Genomic DNA, 22,382 nt, shown 5'->3' on the forward strand with positions numbered 1-22,382 from the left:
CTTGAATTGTGAGAAAACAAGTAATTTAAATTTAAAAATTAAATTACTGAGCTGATTTTCATAAAATTTCTACGGGTCCAATCTGTAAGTATGTCCGTTCAAATAAAAAAAAAATTCCCAAATCGATTTATAACTGACAAGGTTGTAAAGTAACAAACGTAAAAAAAAGAAAAAAATAATACAACCTTAATTGAGTACTTCCTTCTTTTTGAAGTGAAAAGATAAAATAAAATAAAAAAAATTCGCTATGTATATCGCAGCGATATAAATAGGAGTTGTGAGGTAATACACAAAAAAAATTTAAAACCGACTTAAGAATCAATTTCTTATTGAAGTCTCTTGAAAATAGATATGTAACATATTCCCCGTGGCAACCTTCAACCTTATGTATTTATTTATTTTTAAAAGGCACATCAACAGTGTAAATACATACATTAATTTTAATTGATATACAGGGCTTGCATCTTGCATTTACACCAATTACAGATGTGCACAACATTTTCTTAAGTCATCGATTACATAAACTGACACCAACAAAACAATAAAAAAAAACACATGTAATAAACATAAGAATACTTCAAATATACAATATTAAAAAATATATAATGTATTATATTAATGTATATATATATATATATATATATATATATATATATATATATATATATTAACACAACTATACCGGTTACAAAAGATCACGATCGCAGGTGAAACTAAAGCTGATTCTTACAAAATTGTAAACGTGAATCGTGATATTATGGTAAATGACTCGAAATTGTAAGAAAAAAAGCGAACGGTCAAGCTCAGTGGCGGACTAAAGGGGGAACAGAAGGGGTCTGGTCTTAGGATAATTCAAACGCCTCCATTTTCCTCTACCATTTCCATATTCTATGTAATTTAATTTTTTTTTATACAACTTAGAATGGCAAACAAGCTAACGGCCCACTTGATGGAAAGTGGTAACCGTCACCTATAGATATGAGCAGTACCGTGGACATAACAGAGTATACTGTTTCTCCCATGATACCTCCCATGCGTTGCCATTCCTGAGGACTCAGGTGTTATTTCTCTGTACCCTGTAATTTCATAAATGCAAGACTTTAACTAAATAAACATAAACACTTATACCTTAGATTATATAGATAGAGCATTGAGCTTCAAAAACGGGCCAACTTTTTGTCAGCTAACTGTCAAATTAGCTGACTCGTTTTGTTTATCAATGTTCTTACAATGTATACAATATACGTCAAGGTATCTATATTTAATTATTTAATAATAAAAAATGAGTTTTTACGCATTAAAAAAAATTTAAAAGTTATAAGACAAAATAAATATAGCAGTTATAAAGGAGTCGGTCGTAACTATTTATCACGCAAAATTGTATGAAAAAGTTGACCCGCTTTTCACGAAGCATTTATATGGAAACACTCGTATCTATATAATCTAAGACTCATACATACAAATGTGAATTGAATAAAAATCTTATAATATTAACTTCTTAAATTGGGGGCCTTATTTAGCTTTACCGCCCCGGGCCTCTGACGGGCTTAATCCGCCCCTGGTTTTTTATTTAAGAACTTTTGGGTAACTACTTACTATTGTCCCACTTTTATTTCTGCTGTGAAGCAGCTATACTTGCATTGCTGTTTCGGTTTAAACGGTGGGTTAAGGCAGTAAAATTAAAGAGTATAATATCATAGTCCTGGGGGAAGGGATTGTTAGTAATAAAGCCTAAGACTCGTTGCTAGCAATATAGCCTATCAGGACAATCTCCACGCGGTTCCCGCTAGAAACTAATATATTTATTTTTTGTCAAATTTGACATTTTTTTTATACCACTGAGGTGGCAAACAAGCATACGGTCAACCTGATAGTAAATGTTTACCGTAGCCTATTAACACCTGCAATACCAGAGGAATTACGCGCGCGTTGCCGACCTCGAAGAAACCTCTTTACCCCCCTTCCGAAGAACCCCATGCTGTAGTCTCTTAAGAAAACCTCGGCATATAGCATGATAGGTCAACTGACCCGCTTTCATCCTCATCTATCATCAACCACTAGTACCCTACCAATGTATACCGATAGCGCAAACGGAGTGATACCGTTTCATTTTCACCCATTAAAATATCGTAATTCTCAGGAATGGCAACGCATTAAGTGTAGCATCACCCATGCTAGTGTTTTCACTGGGGTCCATGGTGTTATACAAGTCTATAGACAACGGTTTCTTTCCATTAGAACTATCAGCTCGATTGTCGTTTTAAATTGTTTAAATTTTTTTTTTATTTTTCAATTTTTTAGGGAAACAATTTCGTGGACATATAAATAAATACTCTTGCAATAACATTAATTAATGAAGTTTCCATAAAAAAAAATTGATATATTATTTAAACGAGAGCAGATGAGAAGAAAGTGAGTGATAAATTTTTATCCTAAGAATCTATATTTATTATTATATATTATTATAAATATGGTATATAATATAGTATATATCATATATGTGTAAGTATACTTGTTATTCATATATATATTTATTCGTTTATATATGTAATTCTAGTATGTATGTATATCAATAATAAGTAGTACCGCATTCGAGTATTCTGACACTTCTCTATGGTTGACTGGGAGAGTATGCTTTTAGCATTAAGTCCGCCATATACACTTATTTGTACTAATGAATAAATAAAATAAATAATAAAAATAAATACATAATATAACAAAAAGAGAAACATTTTGAATTTTATAACCGTTTGCAATCACAAAGTGATTTTATCATGCCTTTAAGAACACTAAGCCACATTAAACTACGTCACGTAATCTAAATATCCTTCTAAAGACTTTTTACTGGATATATATGTAAAATTTAGACCGCATGTTGTTTGTTTATTCAAACTTTATTGACCAATAAAACGTGACACAAAAGACGGTCTTAATGCTAATAATATTTATTACAAATCCAACATTTTGGATGTTTTGAGACATTCTAAAACGGTTTAATGTTGAAATATATATATATATATATATATATATATATATATATATATATATATATATATATATATATATATATATATATATATATATAATAATATGCAATTATATTATTTACCTGCGACTTGGTTCGTATGAATAGGGTATGCCGATTGAATGGCATAAAATATAGCCTACGTCTTTCTTCATCTGATACAATATTTCATAATCAAAAGTCTAACCGTTACAGTTCGGGAGGAAAGGGATTGTTAGCAATGGAGTTTGACAGCCCCATTGCTAGCAATTTGCCCTATTAGGTCGACCTCCACGTGGTTCCCCCTGGAAACCATAGTGAACAATTCTTGTTGAATTCGTCACGATGGGCTAACTGACCTGCTTCATCCTCACCTATCATCCTTCACTGGTCCGCCGCCGGTGTACACCGATAGCGCGGGTGGGGTTACCATTCCATTATCATCCATTAAAAAAAAAACAAAAACCGTTAAGGTTCTAAGAGGTAATAAACAAACAAAATCACTTTTACAGGGGGAAGGGGATTATTAGCCCCACTATTAGTAATATGCCCTATTAGGTTGACCTCCACGCGGTTCTCCCTGGAAACTACTGTGGTTAATTCTTGTTGGAATCACTATGGACCAACTGGCCTGATATCGTCCCCACCCATCATCTCTCGTTGGTGCGTAACACTCTCAGGCGGGGTTTTTTTTAATGGGTGATAATGGAATGGTAAACCCACCTGCGCTATCGGTATACACTGGCGAAACACCAGTGAGGGATGATATATGACGATAAAAGCAGGTCAGCTAGCCCATCGTGACGAATTCCACTAGAATTAACCACAATAGTTTCCAGGGGGAACCGCGTGGAGGTCGACCTGACAGGGTATATTACTAGCAATGGGTTCATTAGACCCCTATTACTAACAATATCATCCCCCTCTCAGGTGGGGTTACCATTACCATATAAACCAATACCTAAGATTGCAATACATATGCCTGACATATATTATAATATATAAGTGACTAGAATTAGTAACATATGTTTGATAAAGCTTGCCATGTCAGTCTCGGCATAGAATGGGCCACCCCTACCTTTCCCGTGGGTGTCGTAAGAGGTAACTAAGGGAGGACGAGGGATGAGCACCAGCGTCCCTCTTAAAACATCTCTAAAAGCCTAACTGCTGTTGCCAAACCGCCTGCCAAACGTGGCGACTACTAGCAAAACCTCCTTTATGGAGAGGACCTATGTTCAACAGTGGGCAGTTAACGGCTGACATGAAGTTGTTAGCATTCAAACACGTTTCGAAATATGATAAAAAAAAAAATATTTAGCCCCATATTAACATGGCGGTTCTTTTTCGTCTAGCTGTTAAGTTAATATCATCATCGTCATCGCCATGTGGTTGCCAACCCGCCTGCCAAACGTGGCGACTACTGACAAAACCCCCTTTATGGGACCTATGTTAAGCAGTGGGCAGTTAATGGCTGATATAAATTTGCATGGTATTTTTTTTTTTTGTAATATTTAGATGGTAACGTAGACCAAAAAAATTAAAACGAAAGTTGACTAATACTTCAGTTTAGCATAGAACAATACTTAATTGATGCCTTATTTGCACGAAACCTGTTACGCAGTTACTCTTTTCAGCAATAAAATAAATTCTAAACAACATACCGTGACGGATCTGGCGTAAGATCCGAATTCTCCGATTTGTACTAAAATAGCGTCGATGGAACTATTTTTGACCGATTTCAATAATGAAGTTAAGTACCTCGGAACTCTGTCACTTATAAACCGATTTGGAAAAATATTTTATTATCTGAAACGTTTTCGAACGTATCGAAAATATTTACAGATTAATTACCATTTTATAATTTTTTTTTATTATTTTATTAATTTTAGATCAATCCCATAAAACAAATATTATATATAAAATACTTATTATAAATACAAATCTTTTGAAAATCCCTCAAGTAATTTAGTTTTTAATTCAAAATAACGACGAATGGTAATTAAATAATTGACAATTGAAGTCGTTGTTCTTTTTTTTTTTTTTTTGGAACAAAATCGATTTATTTAATTTACTCTAAAAGAAATGCATTTAGAATTATTAATTACAAAAAAAATAAAAAATAAATAGTTAGTAAGGATATACTTTATTTTTTTTTTTTTTATGCAACTTAGAATGACAAACAAGCTGACGGCCCACCTGATGGAAAGTGGTAACCGTCGCCTATAGACATGAGCAGTACCATGGACATAGCAGACTATACTGTTTCACCCATGATACCCCCCATGCGTTGCCATTCCTGAGGACTCAGGTGTTATTCCTCTGTACCCAGTAAATTCACGCCATATCCCACCCTTCAAACCGAAACACAGTCATGCAAACACAACTGCTTCACGGTTGAAACACGAATGGGACAGAGGTACCCAAGCAATCGACTTTTGTACAAAGTCTCCCTCTGGTAAATACATATACATACATAGAGTACTTAACCGAATTGAAACTCTCCTTTTTTGATGTCGGTTAAAATATAGTAAAAAAAATATTTAAACTGCCATGATTATAATAAATATAAGAATAAATATTACAATTGTATAAAAAGAGTAACATTCTAATATGATTATTAACAAGGTCAGTGTCGTTTTTATAATATTTTAACACGGAATTAAAAGAAACCAGATATCAAGGATATGACAGTGTACAAATAGCATACTAAACATTCACTTTTTAACACACAAAATGATATATAAAATAATCTTAGAATATATAGATGTAACATCGAGTCTCAAAAACGCGTCAACTTTTTGTCAGCCAATTGTCAAATTAGCTGATTCGTTATTATATATAGTATTCTATATAATTACGCACTCAAAGTGTCCAAAATATATCTATATTTAATTATTTAATAGATAAAATGATTTTATGCACATTAAAAAGATGCAAAAATTATAAAACAAAAATAGAAGTTGTAAAGGAAAAACTCATAAATATAAATCGCATAAAATTGTATTAAAAAATCGACCCGCTTTTCTAGAAGCATTTGTATGGAGACACTCTATCTATATAATCTAAAAAAGTGATATACTCCATCTACTTACCAGAAAAATGTATGTGTCAACAAACAACCAGTATTTTTAATACAGCACTGCACTTTAAAAAAATTTAATCACAACAAAGTCCAATAAACAGTTCAATAAAAAAAAATATAACACTTTTATCACAAAACTTTTCAAATATATCGTCACTCCACGAATTCAAATCGATTTCCTTTGCTTCAAATGACAGATTAAAAAATAATTGGTTCAGAAACGCGTCACAAGCGACTTTGGCGCGAAAACCTAGTGAAATGTCAATCTTGGCGGGAATTCGCGCGAAAGGTCGCCGGCCCGATGGGGGGGGCGAGCTCTTGTTAATTCGAAAATATAAACAATTGCTTTAGAGTAGTTTTAAGCAGCTTCGCCGGTGGTCGTATCGTGCTGTTAGATACCCTATAATCTTCTTCATGAAGTATGGCTATGAAAAAATAACATGTTTTCAAATCTGACTGCTGCTTCTAGATATTAGAGATGGTAATATCCGATATGTATATACTGAGTTTTGGACATTATGAGGGATTTATTTTCGATATTGGATAAACGATACGTAATATATCTGTTATTGGGCCAATATAATGTAACTAAAATGTATTAATATAAATAAATATATATATATATATATATATGATGCTTGATGTCTGAATGACTGACCTTTATATCGACGCACATTTGAAGCCGCAGAATCTAGTATTTCGAAATTTTGGAAGTAGGTTCTTTTTTATAATATAGGTGAACAATAAGAAGGGAATTTTGGAAATTCAAAATTCAACCCCTAAGTGCTAAAATCGAGGATGAAAGTATAAAATTTAGTCAATTTAGAAGTGAGACACGTGAAATTTTAGATTTAGACTCGTGCTTCATAACAAAATCAGCAACAGCTAGTTAATTTAGTTAATCAAGGAACAGCTAGTTAAGCTGTGTTCGAGTCTATGTTCGTGAAAAAAGTCAGTAAGAAGGCCGTAAGGACTAGTCTAAGGCCATCTCCAAATCAAATAGTGCAGTATTTCCATTCTCATTGGCATGCCAACTTTCATAAGATTTGGTTTCATAACAAAGCAATTTGCACGCAAATATCAGGCACAATATTAAAAAAAAAAAAGACTATTTTAAAACTGTGTAACACTTACATGCAAATAAGATATTTTATTGATTGATTGAGACGTTGAGGCAGTAAGGCGTAACAAACAAACAAAAAAATACTTTATAATAATATTTTGTCGTCCTCCGTGGCGCAGCGGTCAACACGCCTGCCTGCGACGTGGAGGCCCCGGGTTCGATCCCCGGCCAGGTCATGATGGAAAACGATCTTTTCCTGATTGGCCTGGGTCTTGGATGTTTATCTATATATGTATCTATTATAAATATAGTATCGTTGAGTTAGTATCCCATAACACAAGTCTCGAACTTACTTTGGGGCTAGCTCAATCTGTGTGATTTGTCCGTATATATTTATTTATTTATTTAATAATTAATTTTAACCAAAAATACCAGCGAATACTGCTGTTTACCTACCAAACTGATATGACATCATAACCTTTGAACAAACGCTTATTCCAATCCAAGAGTTTTTTTTTTTGGATGGTAATGGGATGGTAACCCCGCCTGCGCTAAAGGGATACGCTGGCGGAGCACCAGTGAAGGGTGATAGATGAGAATAAAAACAGGCCAGTTAGTCCATCATGATGAGTTCATCAGGAATTAACCATGATAGTTTCCAGGGGGAACCGCGAGGAGGTCGACCTGGTTGCTAGCAATGGGATTCTCAATCTCCATTACTAATAATCCTTTTCCCCCAAACATATACCCTTTAACTGTACCAGATGAGTTTTTACTATTATTAGCTAGCAATACACCCTGTCAGGTCGACTGCCACGCGGTACCCACTGGAAGCCATCGTGGTTAATTCTAGTGGAATTCGTCACGATGGGCTAACTTTTTTTTTATACACCTTAGAATGGCAAACAAGCGTACTGCTCATGTCTATAGGCGACGGTTACCACTTTCCATCAGGTGGGCCGTCAGCTTGTTTGCCATTCTAAGTTGTATAAAATAAAAAAAAAAATACATTACAAGCAATAAATTTAACATATTAGTTTAGATACTTTAAAAATGACACAAAATGACTGAGGGAACAAAGCACTATGTTTTTGTTTCCTTTACTGTACTTAGTCATTATAGTAATAATAAAACAAACGTAGTTAGTTCCACGGTAAAACAAACCTTGTCAATTTAAGACAAATATTTACACGCGCAAAAAAATTGTTATTAATTTCGGAATCGAATGCACGAATCGAAGGGCAACCCTTCGATTCGTGCGGAGAGGGACGTGACATTCCATAGAGTTGCTCAATAGCGTAATGCCCATGGTATTGCAGGCGTCCATAGGCTAAGCTAAGGTAACCACTTACCATCGGGGCGGAAGGGATTGTTAGTAATGGGGTCAAATAACACCATTACTAGCAATACACCCTGTCAGGTCGACCTCCACGAGGTTCCTCCTAGAAACCATCGTGGCTAATTCTAGTTAAGGTTAGACTTTGTACAAAATTCAATTGTTTGGGTACCTCTGTCCCATTCGTGTTTTCAACCGTGAAGCAGTTGTGTTTGCATGGCTGTGTTTCGGTTTGAAGGGTGAGATATGGTGTGAATTTACAGGGTACAAAGGAATAACACCTGAGTCCTCAGGAATGGCAACGCGTGAGGGGTATCATGTGCGAAACAGTATACTCTGTTATGTCCATGGTACTACTCATGTTTAACATATAGGCGACGGTTACCACTTTCCATCAGGTGGGCCGTCAGCTTGTTTGCCATTCTATGTCGTATAAAAAAAAATTCACCACGGTGGACTAACTAACCTGCCTTTTCATTCTCACCTATCATCCCTCACTGGTGCCCTGTCAGCGTATACCGAAAGCGCAGGCGGGGTTACCATTCCATTATCGTACATTAAAAAAAACCTGTATTGGAAATAATAAATACTGCAATCAATATAGCCCTCCGCTCGCACACCTTGGTCGGCGTTCCTGGCAATATTACAAAACATACAAATTAATAAGTATATTAAAATAATTAAAGCCAGGAAATAAAAAAACGTATTTAAAAATAATCAAGAATTTAACAATCGTGAAACAACTATCACCCTTACAATGTCAGGCTCAAGGTTCGACCACGTTAAACAGCACATAGACGCCATCTGCTGTATCATGTTGTAAACTAATTATTTTTTAATTCTTTCAAAGAGATAGAGGAAAAATTTATATATATATATATATATATATACAGATAATTTATTTGCATTACTTACAGCACACAAATAACAATACAAACATACACATAATACACATAATCTCATCCCAACCATCTGGACGAGTGGCGGTCCTCCACCGTGCGTTTTTCAAGGCACTTTCTCCCACGCACAACCGCTCTTTGGAATCAAATTCCAGCAGCAGTATTTCCGAACCGATACGACATCATAACCTTCAAGAAAAGAGCATATTCCTTTTTAAAGGGCCGGCAGCACACCTGCAATGCCGCTGGTGTTGTGGGTGATCATGGGCGGCGGTAGTCACTTACCATCAGGTGAGCCGCATGCCCGTTTGCCCCCTGTGTTGTAAAATATACAATAGAAATAAAAGGACACAGTAAAAAGAGATAGAAGAATGAAAAACAAAAAAAGCAACAATAAAAAAAAGCAAAATATATGAAGATAAATGTAATAAATTTCCATAATTATATTTTTTAACTATAAATGTGACATAGCTAATTTTTCTTTTTATATCATTTTTTTTCTTATATAATTGCAAATTTGTACAGCTCGATAGATGGGGTTGATCATATAGGATCATATATACCATCCATTGTTACCTATGTATCACAAAATTAATATATAAATAGTATAGTTTCTCAGTGAGGCCAATGGCCAAACTTCACGCAGTGTCAACAACTTTCGTCTCAAATTTCCCACTCACACCACTTCCTTTTATTCTAATTCCTTTACTGTTCAGGCAGTTCGCCTGTGGAACTCACTACCTACCTTTATTCGGTGCGCTCAATCTCTCGCTAGCTTCAAAACCTTTGTTAAAGCCCATTACCTCTCCCTTTAAATACTATTTCCCCATGTTCTATATTCATCTTACAGTGTCACTCTCTCCTATATATATATATATATATATATATATATATATATATATATATATATATATATATATATATATATATATATATATATATATATATATATATATATATATATATATACATATCTGTCACGCCTGTCTCCCATTAGGGTAGGCAGAAACAATGGAACGCCAAATGCTTCGATTCAAACAAACCTATCTATATGCATATATATGTATATATATTTGTTTATATATAATAGTGCGCCACCTTCCCTTTGTTTTTCTTTCTTTTCTCAATGTCCTCTACCCAAAGGTTGTCTGGAAGAGATTGCTTAGCGATAAGGCCGCCTTTTGTATCATCTCTCATTACAGTTAAATGTATTTACTATTTTATAAATGGGCCAATAAAGTGTAAATAAATAAATAAATATAAAACAACAATTCCCTTCTTTCATGCTAGCATGGCTAGCAATATACACTATATGGCGGGGAGCAAAGGGATTGTTAGTAATGGGGTCTTATAACCCCATTGTCAACAATATATTTTATCAGGTCACAGTAACAATCTCCGTGTGTTTCCGCTTAGAAACCATCTTTGTTAGTTATTGTCGAATTCGTCGCGATAAGCTAATTGACCTGCTTTCATCCTCACCTGTTATTTCTCACTGGTGCCCCGCCAGCGTATACCGATAGCGCAGGCGAGGCGATTTCATTATCATCCACTAAAAAAAATACAGCTAATCAATGCTAATTCTATTCCAATTTTTATGACAATTTGAATATTATTCAATCTATCAATATGGGTATATTGGATTACCGCTGCAACAAGAGATAGGTAGTCGAATGCAACATAATACAAATCTGATATTAACGGAAGGCGACTGCCGCGAGGGCGCGCCGCGGCGCGGAACGGCGCTTGCGACACGCGGTGCTTACAGTCTGTTTTAATTGCCGGCGCTGCGGTCTGACTGTCAGACGATCGAAATACAGACTAGTTGTGCTCGCGGCTTCGGCCGTGTTAATGAGACTTTTTTATACAACTTAGAATGGCAAACGAGCTGACGGCCCACCTGATAGAAAGTTGTAGGCGTCGCCTATAGACATGAGCAGTATCATGGACATAACAGAGTATACTGTTTCGCCCATGATACCCCCCATGCGTTGCCATTCCTGAGCACTCAGGTGTTATCCCTCTATACCCTGTAAATTCACGCAATATCCCACCCTTCAAACTGAAATACAGGCATGCAAACTGCTTCACGGTAGAAACACGAATGGGACAGAGGTACAGAATGGGGAAGGATTTGTTAGTAATGGGGATTAGCAATCCCATTGCTAACAATATACCCTATCAGGTTGGTTGTTGGAAACCATCGTCTGCTTGTTTGCCATTCTAAGTTGTATAAAAAAACAGATTAGAGGTATACTTTATTCATCAATTAAGTTTACAATTTAATATTATTATTTGATACATTTATATACAATGTTAAACTTAATATACTAATAATAAAAAAAAATCCATTAATTAATTCTATCCTTGCATCAAAATGTTATCAATTATTATGCATCTAATTAGTGTTACTTATAAAATTTACTTTCGTTTTCTACTTTTAATTTAGTAATTGCCAATTAATTTGATATTTCTTTCATCCGTTTCCGTGGTGTAGCGGTTATCACATCTGCCTAACACGCAGAAGGCCCCCGGTTCGATCCCGGGCGGAAACATACTTTTTAAATTTATTTTTAATTACAAACATTTATTTAGATAGGTATCATCTAGTAATATAATTATTTATTAAATTTCTTATATTGTTGTTATACATATTCTACATTATATTTCCTTTCCTTAGTCATAAAATACATTCATTATTAATATTGTGGTTATCATTACATATTTATAAAATTAAATTAAATTTTTAAAAGATTTGATATGTCACTGTTTGTGTTATGATTTTTTTTTATACCACTGAGGTGGCAAACAAGCATCCGGCCCACCTGATGGTAAGCGGTTACCGTAGCCTATGAACGCCTGCAATAGCAGAGGTATTACGCGCGCGTTGCCAACCCTTTTGAAGAACCCCATGCTGTAATCTCTTGGGAAAACCTCGGCAGGGAGCTCATTCCATAACCTGAGTGTTCGTGGGAGAAAGCATCTCTGAAACCGCGTTGTACGCGACCATTTAGGCTGTAAGGTATGAGGGTGAACTCCCTGTCGATGGCGAGACGTACGATGATAGGAAGTGGTCGTGGGCATCATATTGAACAATTCCTCTGAGCGCAATCCGTTGTACAAGCGGTAGAACACGCAGAGTGAGGCAAAATCTCTCGATTGAACTTCATTATACCAGTGATTTATTATCAGTATCAGTAACTTTCAGTGTAACCTCGATATAACGAGTCGCAAGGGAACAAGTAAATATTTGTTATATCAAGTAATTCGTTAAAGTGAGGTTTACTATTATCAAGGTGGGTTCATACATTCAAAAATCAACAATGTAGTTATTATGGTAGCTTAATCTTTATTTTATTCACCTTGATTAGTGAAAAAATCATACATTTTTGTCTGTTGATCACCGGTAATAGTTCTCCAAAGCGCAATCCAATTTCGTGGATTCGTTATATTAAGGTTGCGCTGCACTATCATTTTCTATGATTATTTCTAAACAACAAATAACTTTTTGGACTCTTAATAACACTTATTTAAAATTGTCACATCGGAACACGTTTATAGTTAAACAGTGTCTGCATATCTGATTTTTATTGCCAACTTTAATAAACTTTTATAATTCATCTCGAATGCAATTGAAAACAGCTTTGCTCCTACAATTTTCGTAGGTGTTAACAGCGAATGGAATTGAAAAACATTTTAAATATTTTTTCCCTTATTGACAACAAATTAAAGATATATTAGTTTTAAATAAAACACTAAGTGTAAAAAAGTAATTAAATTTCTATATCAATCATAAATGTAAATTATTTCAATTAAAAAGAAAGAAAAAATAAATAAATAAACCTCCACAGAAAGGCTACACGTACAATGTAACAGACTCAATCTCTTATTTGTAATAATAATATTAATAATAAACTCTTTATTGCGCACAGTAGAGATGTATACAAGGAGTATTTATACAGAATGTGCATATGAATGAATGAATGAATGAATGGTTTATTTTCTCTTCACAAAAGGTGGAATAAAGTAACAACATGAGGTACAATTTGAAATGAAGACCAGTTTTGTATATGCTAAATATGTATAAGCTAAAAGCAATCTCTTACAGACAACCTTGTATTCATTTTAAAAAATCTATTAATTAAAATACACCACTAAAATTAAATAAATATTATTTTATTCCATATAGGTACTATTCCTTAAGTAAAATTTATCTTTCCTTTTTTTTACTTCACATTAATCGATCGACTATTCTTTTTTTTATACAACTTAGAATGGCAAACAAGCTGACGGCCCACCTGATGGAAAGTGGTAACCGTCGCCTATAGACATGAGCAGTGCCATGGATATAACAGAGTATACTGTTTCGCCCATGATACACCCCCATGCGTTGCCATTCCTGAGGACTCAGGTGGTATTCCTCTGTACCCTGTAAATTCACGCCATATCCCACCCTTTAAACCGAAACACAGCCATGCAAACAACTGCTTCACGGTAGAAACACGAATGGGACAGAGGTACCCAAGCAATCGACTTTAAATTATATCACAAAATAATTTCAAAAAAAAAAAACAATATATAGTTAAAGTAATACACAGTGATATGTATTCAAAGTTATATACCATTTTATAAATACAAACTTTGAAACGCAATTATATATAGTATGAAGGGAAATTATCACTTGAAAGCCTGTCGATGTCATCTCTAGACCCTGAATCTTCCATCTCCATTTTTTCTGTGCCATAATCTAATGAATTCAATAGATCGTTCTCTTTCCTTAATATAACGTCTTCTGTGTTAATTTTAAATCTCTTTTTATTATCTATTTCACTGGAAATACCACTAACGTTCTGCACATATTTCCTCGGTTTTTTAGTAATAGTTACAGTTAAAGGTTTTACAGTTATAGTGGTTAAATTTAAATCTTCTTCGCTATAATCTGTATTAGTCCAATATATCTTAGATTTTACCGAATTATCTTCAGTATGATCATTGAAATGTCTCATTTTTATCTTACCTTTCTGAATAACAGTTGTTGTATCCGGAACTGGAGTACTAGAGATCAAATGTCCACTTTCAGAACTAGATTTTAATGTAGTACTAGTATCTTCTAGAATGTTATTATTATCTTCAAAATCGGCAGAAAATATTTCGAACGTTTTCTTATCATCCCCATTACGACCTTGGGGATTAACATCAATGTCCTTTCTTTTATCATTTCCATAGACCTGATTAAAAGGAGTTTCTGTTACTGATGCTTCAGTATATTCATATCTTCTTGATACTACTTCTGTATTTGTCGTTTTAGAAAAACTGATATCAGTATTAGACACTCCTTTATCAACTTGGTATAAATAAATTTTTTCATGCTCTTTGTCTACATCCTTAGACTGGTCTGGAGCTATGGATTTTGAATTGTCTAAAATAGGATGAAATATATCTTCATTCGATACCCTGTTTGAGTCGGAAAAGCTGTCTTCTCTAGACATATTCATTGGTGCTGATTCTGTAGTCTTAGGAACAGTTAAGTTAGAATTAGCATATAGCAGTACTTTTTTCTTTACTGACTTTATATCCGGTGCATTTCTTATGGTGTCTATAAGTAAGTCTATACCATCGTGAACTGCAAAATACATTTAATTATTTATGCAATATAAAATATTTTAATAAACGATTGTAAAAAAAAAGCCATCGATAAGGATTTCATCCTCATATCCCACAGCCTAAATAATCGCATACAGCGCGGTTTCAGAGATGTTTTCTTCCACAAACACTCAGGTTATGGAATGAGCTCCCTGCCGAGGATTTCCCAAGAGACTACAGCATGGAGTTCTTCAAAAGAGGGTAAAAAGATTTCTTCAGGGTCGACAACGCGTGCGTAATACCCCTGGCATTACAGGCGTTCATAGGCTATGGTAACCACTTGCTATCAGGTGGCCTGTATGCTTGTTTGCCACCTCAATGGTATAAAAAGAAATTACCTGGTACTCCTTCTAAACGATAATTTTGTTTCACTAAATATTCCATTAACATTAACAAGTATTCAATTGCATCAACATCTTTCAAGATGTCTCTTGTTCTTCTTCTTCGTGGATTTAATGTTCGAGCAAGATTGTTAAGTTTTTTAAGATTCATAATTATATTGTTTGAAAAGGTATCGACGGCTTTGGTGACATTATTTTCATTCATGGACAGTTTCAAATGATAGTCGGTTCTTTTAGAATCACTTTGATATAATTTTCTTTGAAATTTAGTCAAAATCTTATACATCTTACTCATAAAAGTATTTTGTATTGAATTATATTTCACTAATATTTTTTTTAAATTTCTTATCGGTTCTTGGCTTGTTGTGTTTAATTTATGACTATTTAAGAATTCTTTTTTAGTATCATTTCTATTATTTTGTAAATGATCTTTACTTGTTAAAAATGCAACAATATCATTTAAAATATAAACAAATCTTCTCACTGAACGCATAAATATTTTTGTGTTACTTTTAATGTAGTTTATTTGAGTATTTTGTGTTTTGCTTAATTTGCTGCTATAATTGTCATTAGTATTCAGCATTTTGAAAAGAACATTTAGTTTTCTTATGTCGTTTTTTAAATCAGTTGTTTTATTTTCTAATGTGTCATTATTAACTTCTTTGTAATGTGTAGGAAGTTCTAAGAGTCTAAGTAATCCTTTAATTATAATTATACTTTTCATTATGGTGTAAGTTTCTACATTCAATTTCTTTAGTTTTCTTTGTAATTCTTCACTGTCTTTAGTTTTATCATTACAGGGGCCAAAGCTATCACATAGAGATTTTATTGTGTGCTTATTGACATGTAAATCACTATTTTTGGTTTTATTTCTTCCTGTAAAGAATATTTTCTTAAAGAACTTTTTCATATACTTTATTACGTTTAATTTTTTTGTTCTTCCTTTAAATGTATTGTTTTTCTTAAATCCATTCAACATAGTTTTTAAAGAATTTTGAAGGTAATATATTTTATTATACACTTTATCTTTTATATCACTGCCGATGTTTGATTTTGTTCTATTGTTTTTATAATTAAGAACTCTTTTTATATCGTATTTCCTTGATGCACCAACTTTTCTTCTAACATCTTTTCTACAGATTTTATTTTTGTATTCTGTTAATTTGTTATTATTTGTGGTATCTTTATCTAATTTCTCAGAAACAGTAGCATTTATTTCATTTTGTCTTTGATCTTTTCCTTTATCTTTAAACAATTTAAAATGAAACCATTTATTAAATTTCAATTCATTAGCATTTACATTATCTGGCATTGTTATTACTCTGCTTATATTTGAATAGTTTGTTACATTATAATCTGTATTTTTAAACTGCATAGGTTCTTTTGAAAGTTTATTATATTCAGTTTCTGTTGAATTTATGGTCGTAACATTTGTATTATCTCTTATGGAATATGTATCGTAGTTATTTGTCAATACTTTACTTGTAGTTACCGGAATAGCTGATGGTATTGAATATGTGAAATTATTATAAAGTGTGGTGTAATTCACAATTGAATTCTCTGTCGCCGTTTTCAAATTATTTGAAGCAGAAATTGTTTCATTTCCTTAAAATTTAACAAATATCGTTAAATAAAATAACATAAAAAAATTGTACAATCATTATTTAATAAATATTTTTTATAAGTCTATTTTGTTCATGGTACCTTTGTTAACTGTGTTAAAAATATATATACCAAGAAAATTTCCGATATATTTTGTATATTTAAAATGATTCATGCATTCAAACATGGTCAAGTTACAGTTATTTAATCATTCTTATTTATAATATTATTAAAATTTATTTGATATACTATCGTACGGACACCACAGCAACAGGACACACATTTTGAGATGCTATTCACTAATATGTGTGACGATTATTGCTTTTCACCAGATAGAGGTCATCAGCTTGTGTCCAACGATTAGACTCATAGAAGTATCAATTATATTACTAAGATTTTTAAGTTCAGAGCATTCATCACGCCTAGTAACAGAATAGTTGCTAAAGGCAAAATCGATGCAATAAGAGAAATACTAAAAAAAAGGCTTACCTTCATAGGTCAAAGAGCTATTTTCTATCAATGTACTCAATTCGCGCTTATATCTCTTTGGTTGATATCTTTTCATATTATATGTAATTTTACTTTGTGATTTATTTAGAAATATATTTTGTTCATCGTTTTGTTTCTTTGCTCTATTTTTCTTCATGGCTACAGTTTGTTTGTATTGTTTTTTACGTGATAATAGTGTTTTATATTTGGCTTTATTTCTTTGATTCTTCGCTGCCATATTTTTATAAAACTGTTCCATTGATCTTTTTTGAACCGTTTGAATAAAATTTGGTAACGAAGCGGTCACTTGATTTCTTAATACTTTCTGCATGGCAGTTAAAACGCGTTTCACTACTTCCTGAGCAATGACATTTGTATTTGTATTATTTTTCACTTTTTGTGTTATTTTTGAATTTATAACAACAGGATTTTTTGTTGCAATATCTTTTTTAATAACTACTGGTCTTGGAGACATACTTATTCCTTTATCCCTCGTACTTTTTCCCTTTGCTATATATTTAGCTGGGATACTTTTCCCTTTGGCTTGTTTAGGTTCAGATTTAGCTCGTGAGGGTTGTGCTTTCTTAGCATCCTTCTGATTTGGTTTCTTTGTGGTCTGATTTGGAGTCTTAATGATTTGTGTTCGACGTTTAGGTGTTATTTTAGTAGACTGCTGTGATTGTTTCAATATTTTCTTTGGGGATTTTTTATTCTTCTCGGCTTGTTTTTTCTTTTTAACTAAATAATGAAATTTTAAATTTTGGCTAAAGTAAGAATACCATAATATATGAACACACAAATTCTATTTGTTAATTAAGGTTAAATGTTTATCAATTAAATTTTAAAGAAAATAAAAAATATTTACTAATAGTTAATGTATAGACGACAGACCATGCTTTTGTGATATATTACTTACATGAAGAATTAAAGAATTAATATATTCTAATAATTGTTAAAAAAAAACCTTCAAACACAATTTTTTTTTATACAACTTATAATGGCAAACAAGCTGACGGTCCACCTAATGGAAAGTGGTAACCGTCGCCTATAGACATGAGCAGTACCATGGACATAACAAAGTATACTGTTTCGCCCATGATACCCTCCATGAGTTGCCATTCCTGAGGACTCAGATATTATTCCTCTGTACCCTGTAAATGCACATCATATCTCATCCTTCAAACCGGAACACAGCCATGCAAACACAACTGCTTCACGGTAGAAACACGAATGGGACAGAGGTACCCAAGCAATCGAATTAGAGATAATTTAATTATTTGTATGAAAAATAAAACAAAAAACATTATTGACTCTTAACTGACTTCTTGTACAAGCAGATTTAGAATCTGCAAACAGAAATACACAGAGTCTACACATACAGAGTCTACCAAAGGGAGACTTTGTACAAAAGTCGATTGCTTGGGTACCTCTGTCCCATTCGTGTTTCAACCGTGAAGCAGTGTGTTTGCACGGCTGTGTTTCGGTTTAAAGGGTGGGATATGCCGTGAATTTACTGGGTACAGAGGAATAACATCTGAGTCCTCAGGAATGGCAACGCATGGGGGGTATCATGGGCGAAACAGTATACTCTGTTATGTCCATGGTACTGCTCATGTCTATAGGCGACGGTTACCACTTTCCATCAGGTGGGCCGTCAGCTTGTTTACCATTGTAAATTGTATAAAAAGAAATTAAAAGAGAATCTTAACTAGTAGATTACATAAATATGTATTTTTTTCTTATTGTGCATAGTATTGCTAGGTATTCCATGCTTACCATCGTCACAGAAACTTAATAGATGACAGTTCCAATGACCATTAGCACCGCAGTCGCACACCGTACAGCCAGTGCACCAGTCGGCTGGAAAATAACATATTCTAATGAATTAGGAGTTATTTTACGAAAATCCATATCACTGGTTATTTGATTACGAATTATTCTATTTAATTCCGCTACCATTACTACCAACAACTTGACTACTATTATTATTACTAGAAGTTCTACAACCTTCCATATTAGTCATTAACCTCCAACCGCCATTCCATCCACGCACTTTTTGCAATATTCTACCTCTACACGAGACGTCTTCAGGGAAATTTATAAATCTGTTCGGAGTGTTGCGTTAACCGTACGTAGCCTAACCTACAAAATTTACTTTTAGAGTGAAGTTCGCCTTTGTACATTTTTCTCTGTCATATTTTTATGTATAATTAATGTGTACAATAAAGTATTAAATAAATAAATAACATTTACAATTTTTTTTTAATCTTTGTACCGCCATTAACTTTCTCTGTTGATCGTGACGGTTGACTGTTAGAGAATGCCATCAGGCATTAACTCCGCCCTGTAGACATATTTTAATGTGTGCAAAGGTATAAATAAATAAATAACATCCTTTTATTATAAGTTCAACTTTTTTGTAGTAAGACCGAGTATGTTCAAGTACCTATTATATTTTAATGAGACTAATTAACTCCCTGATATAAATAAATAAAAATCCTCATCAGAACTAGATCGAGAAGTAGTTATGATAAAGAAGTGTTTAATTTTAAAATTTATAATGATATACCTGGAGGACATCCTTCGCTGAAACTCGACTCATACGGTTTACACACTTCTGGAACTTGTTTATTGAATACTGGAAAATATAAAGTTTTATTATATACTCGTAACTCAAATATATATATATATATATATATATATATATATATATATATATATATATATATATATATATATATATATATATATATATATATATATATCATCATGTGGCTAACATGACATGGCTTTGTATTTTGCCATGTGGTCCTAACATAGAATAGGCTACCATTTCCTTTCCCATAAGTGTCGTAAGAATCGACTAAAAAGCAGCGAAGGTTGGGCAGCAGCGTCCCTCTTAAAACATCTCTAAAGCCAACACCACCCAAGGAAGAAGCCTATGTCCAGCAGTGGACGAATAATGGCTGAAATGATGATGATGAAATAAATAAATAAACCAAGCAATGTGAAATACAAACCTTGTCTAGTTGCGTCTTTAAAGAAAATATCGCTCAATCCCACGGGACTCCGGCGTGCCCTCGCTACATTTGTACGTCTGAAAAGAAAATTGTTATTATATAAGTTTGTATACATTATCATCACCGTTATCATCATCATCATCATCATGGTCTTTAACTATCCACTGCTGAACACAGGACTCCCCCGTAAGGGGAGTTTTGCCAGTAGTTGCCACGCTTGGCAGGCGGGTTAGCAACCGCAGTTAGGCTTTTAGAGATGTTTTAAGAGGGACACTGCTGCCCATCCCTCGGTCATTAAGTTCCCGTAATCGCCTTTTACGACACCCACGAGAAAGTTCAATTCCTAAAGAATTCATCACCATGGACCGACTGACCTGCCTTCATCCTCACCTATCATCACTCACTAGTTCCTAGCCAACGTAAAACAACAAGGCAACGAGGTTACCATTACATTATCACTCATTAAAAAAATCCAAATTGTCAACAATGTGGTAATAGCAGGATTAGCAGATAGCTAAGATAGATAGGTAAGGGATTATTAGTAATGCGGTCAAATAGTCCCATTACTAGTAACATTTTCTATAAGGTATACGCGATTCCCTTTGGAAACTGTCGGGATTATTTCCTATATAATTCACCATGATAGACTAACTGGCCTGTTTTCATCCTTATCTATCACTAATGCCCTGCCAGCGTATGTTGATTATTTCTTCATTTCAAAAACTGGCATTCTTTATTTATGTAATTTATATAATTCTTTATTTTATGATAGTTTGTTTTCCTTGTGCATATAATTATTAATATGTATCCTAGTATTGGGTACATATTTAACATATATGCATGGGATTATATAATTTTGTTTGAATGATATGTATATGTATGTGTGTGTGTGTATATATGTATGTGTATGTATATTTATATATGTGTGTGTATGTATATATATATATGTATATGTATGTATATATGTGTGTGTGTATATATGTATATAATTTTTATATATTTTTAATTTGCAAATGATGCTTTTTTAATTATAAATCACTATCATACATACTTGTACAACAATTAGTCCATTACCATTCATCATTTTCACCCATTCAAAAGAAAGTAAGCTATATCTTTCTGTTAAGAGAGGAGATTCAAGCCCATCAGTGAACACAATTATGACAACAACATACCTTCCTCCGATATGATGATGATGGTAGCTCTCCACGTCACATCTCTTGTTCTCTCTTACCCAACACACTGCGCTGTCACCACCTTGGCAGAAGCAGAGGTGGCAGGTACCTGGCTCCACTGTATTTGGGGTCAGCTCCCTTTGGAGGAAATATCCCACTTTGGGACATGCGACTGCTTTTCTAATTGTATAGTTAGTATTGAAAGAAATATCTGAAAAGGAAACATTTTACGTCGATACAATGGATACAATGAACGTGGTGCAATCCACGTCGAAACGTTAGGTTAGGTACATATTTTAAAATCCACGCTTACGAAGTTGCTAGCAAAAGCTATCTTTATATGAACTTATAATAATAAAATAGAGAAGATATCAAACCTCTGGCGATGACCTGGTACACCAGCAGTAACAACCACACCACCATCTTCAAACACCATCAGAGCAGTGGAGTAGTAAGCCAGCAATAATACGAGCGCAGCGTGTTTATAAACATACGACGAAAATTTACGTTTGTACAGGTGCGCCGGATCAAGGGGATCTTTTAAGAAGCTACTTATTTCAGAAAACTAAAAAGGCATTAAAAATATAGTAAGATACCGCTGGTTTTTTTTTTATACAACTTAGAATGGCAAACAAGCTGATGGTCCACCTGATGGAAAGTGGTAACCGTCGCCTATATACATGAGCAGTACCATGGACATAACAGAGTATACTGTTTCGTCCATGATA

At 33.7% G+C, this 22,382-nt stretch overlaps 2 protein-coding genes and 1 non-coding gene across 3 annotated transcripts in view; 1 reads left to right on the top strand and 2 right to left on the bottom strand.

Annotated features, from left to right (window-relative positions):
- LOC113511186 (uncharacterized) overlaps positions 1–6,331 on the bottom strand; it is a 40,457-nt gene extending 34,126 nt beyond the window's left edge. The window contains exon 1 of the mRNA XM_026894801.3: positions 6,097–6,331. The gene's annotated coding sequence lies outside the window, so the exon portion shown is untranslated. The remainder of the gene's footprint in view (positions 1–6,096) is intronic.
- A 5,535-nt stretch (positions 6,332–11,866) lies between these two features.
- Trnav-aac (transfer RNA valine (anticodon AAC)) lies at positions 11,867–11,939 on the top strand. Its single transcript has one exon. It is a non-coding gene; the product is annotated as a tRNA-Val (tRNA).
- A 1,376-nt stretch (positions 11,940–13,315) lies between these two features.
- Positions 13,316–22,199, bottom strand: LOC113511293 (MATH and LRR domain-containing protein PFE0570w-like). The gene is made up of 8 exons (XM_052899684.1): positions 22,032–22,199; positions 21,655–21,865; positions 20,480–20,556; positions 20,029–20,097; positions 19,236–19,319; positions 17,460–18,197; positions 15,366–16,973; positions 13,316–15,007 (listed from the first exon to the last, which is right to left on the bottom strand). Exons 1-8 carry the CDS (start codon positions 22,075–22,077, stop codon positions 14,037–14,039), a joined length of 3,804 nt encoding a protein of 1,267 aa, XP_052755644.1. The 5' UTR covers positions 22,078–22,199; the 3' UTR covers positions 13,316–14,036.
- Positions 22,200–22,382: the final 183 nt, after the last annotated feature.

Source organism: Galleria mellonella, unplaced genomic scaffold, assembly GCF_026898425.1.
Source record: "Galleria mellonella isolate WM207_F2 unplaced genomic scaffold, CSIRO_AGI_GalMel_v1 utg625, whole genome shotgun sequence".
In the NCBI taxonomy this organism is placed as follows: domain Eukaryota; kingdom Metazoa; phylum Arthropoda; class Insecta; order Lepidoptera; family Pyralidae; genus Galleria; species Galleria mellonella.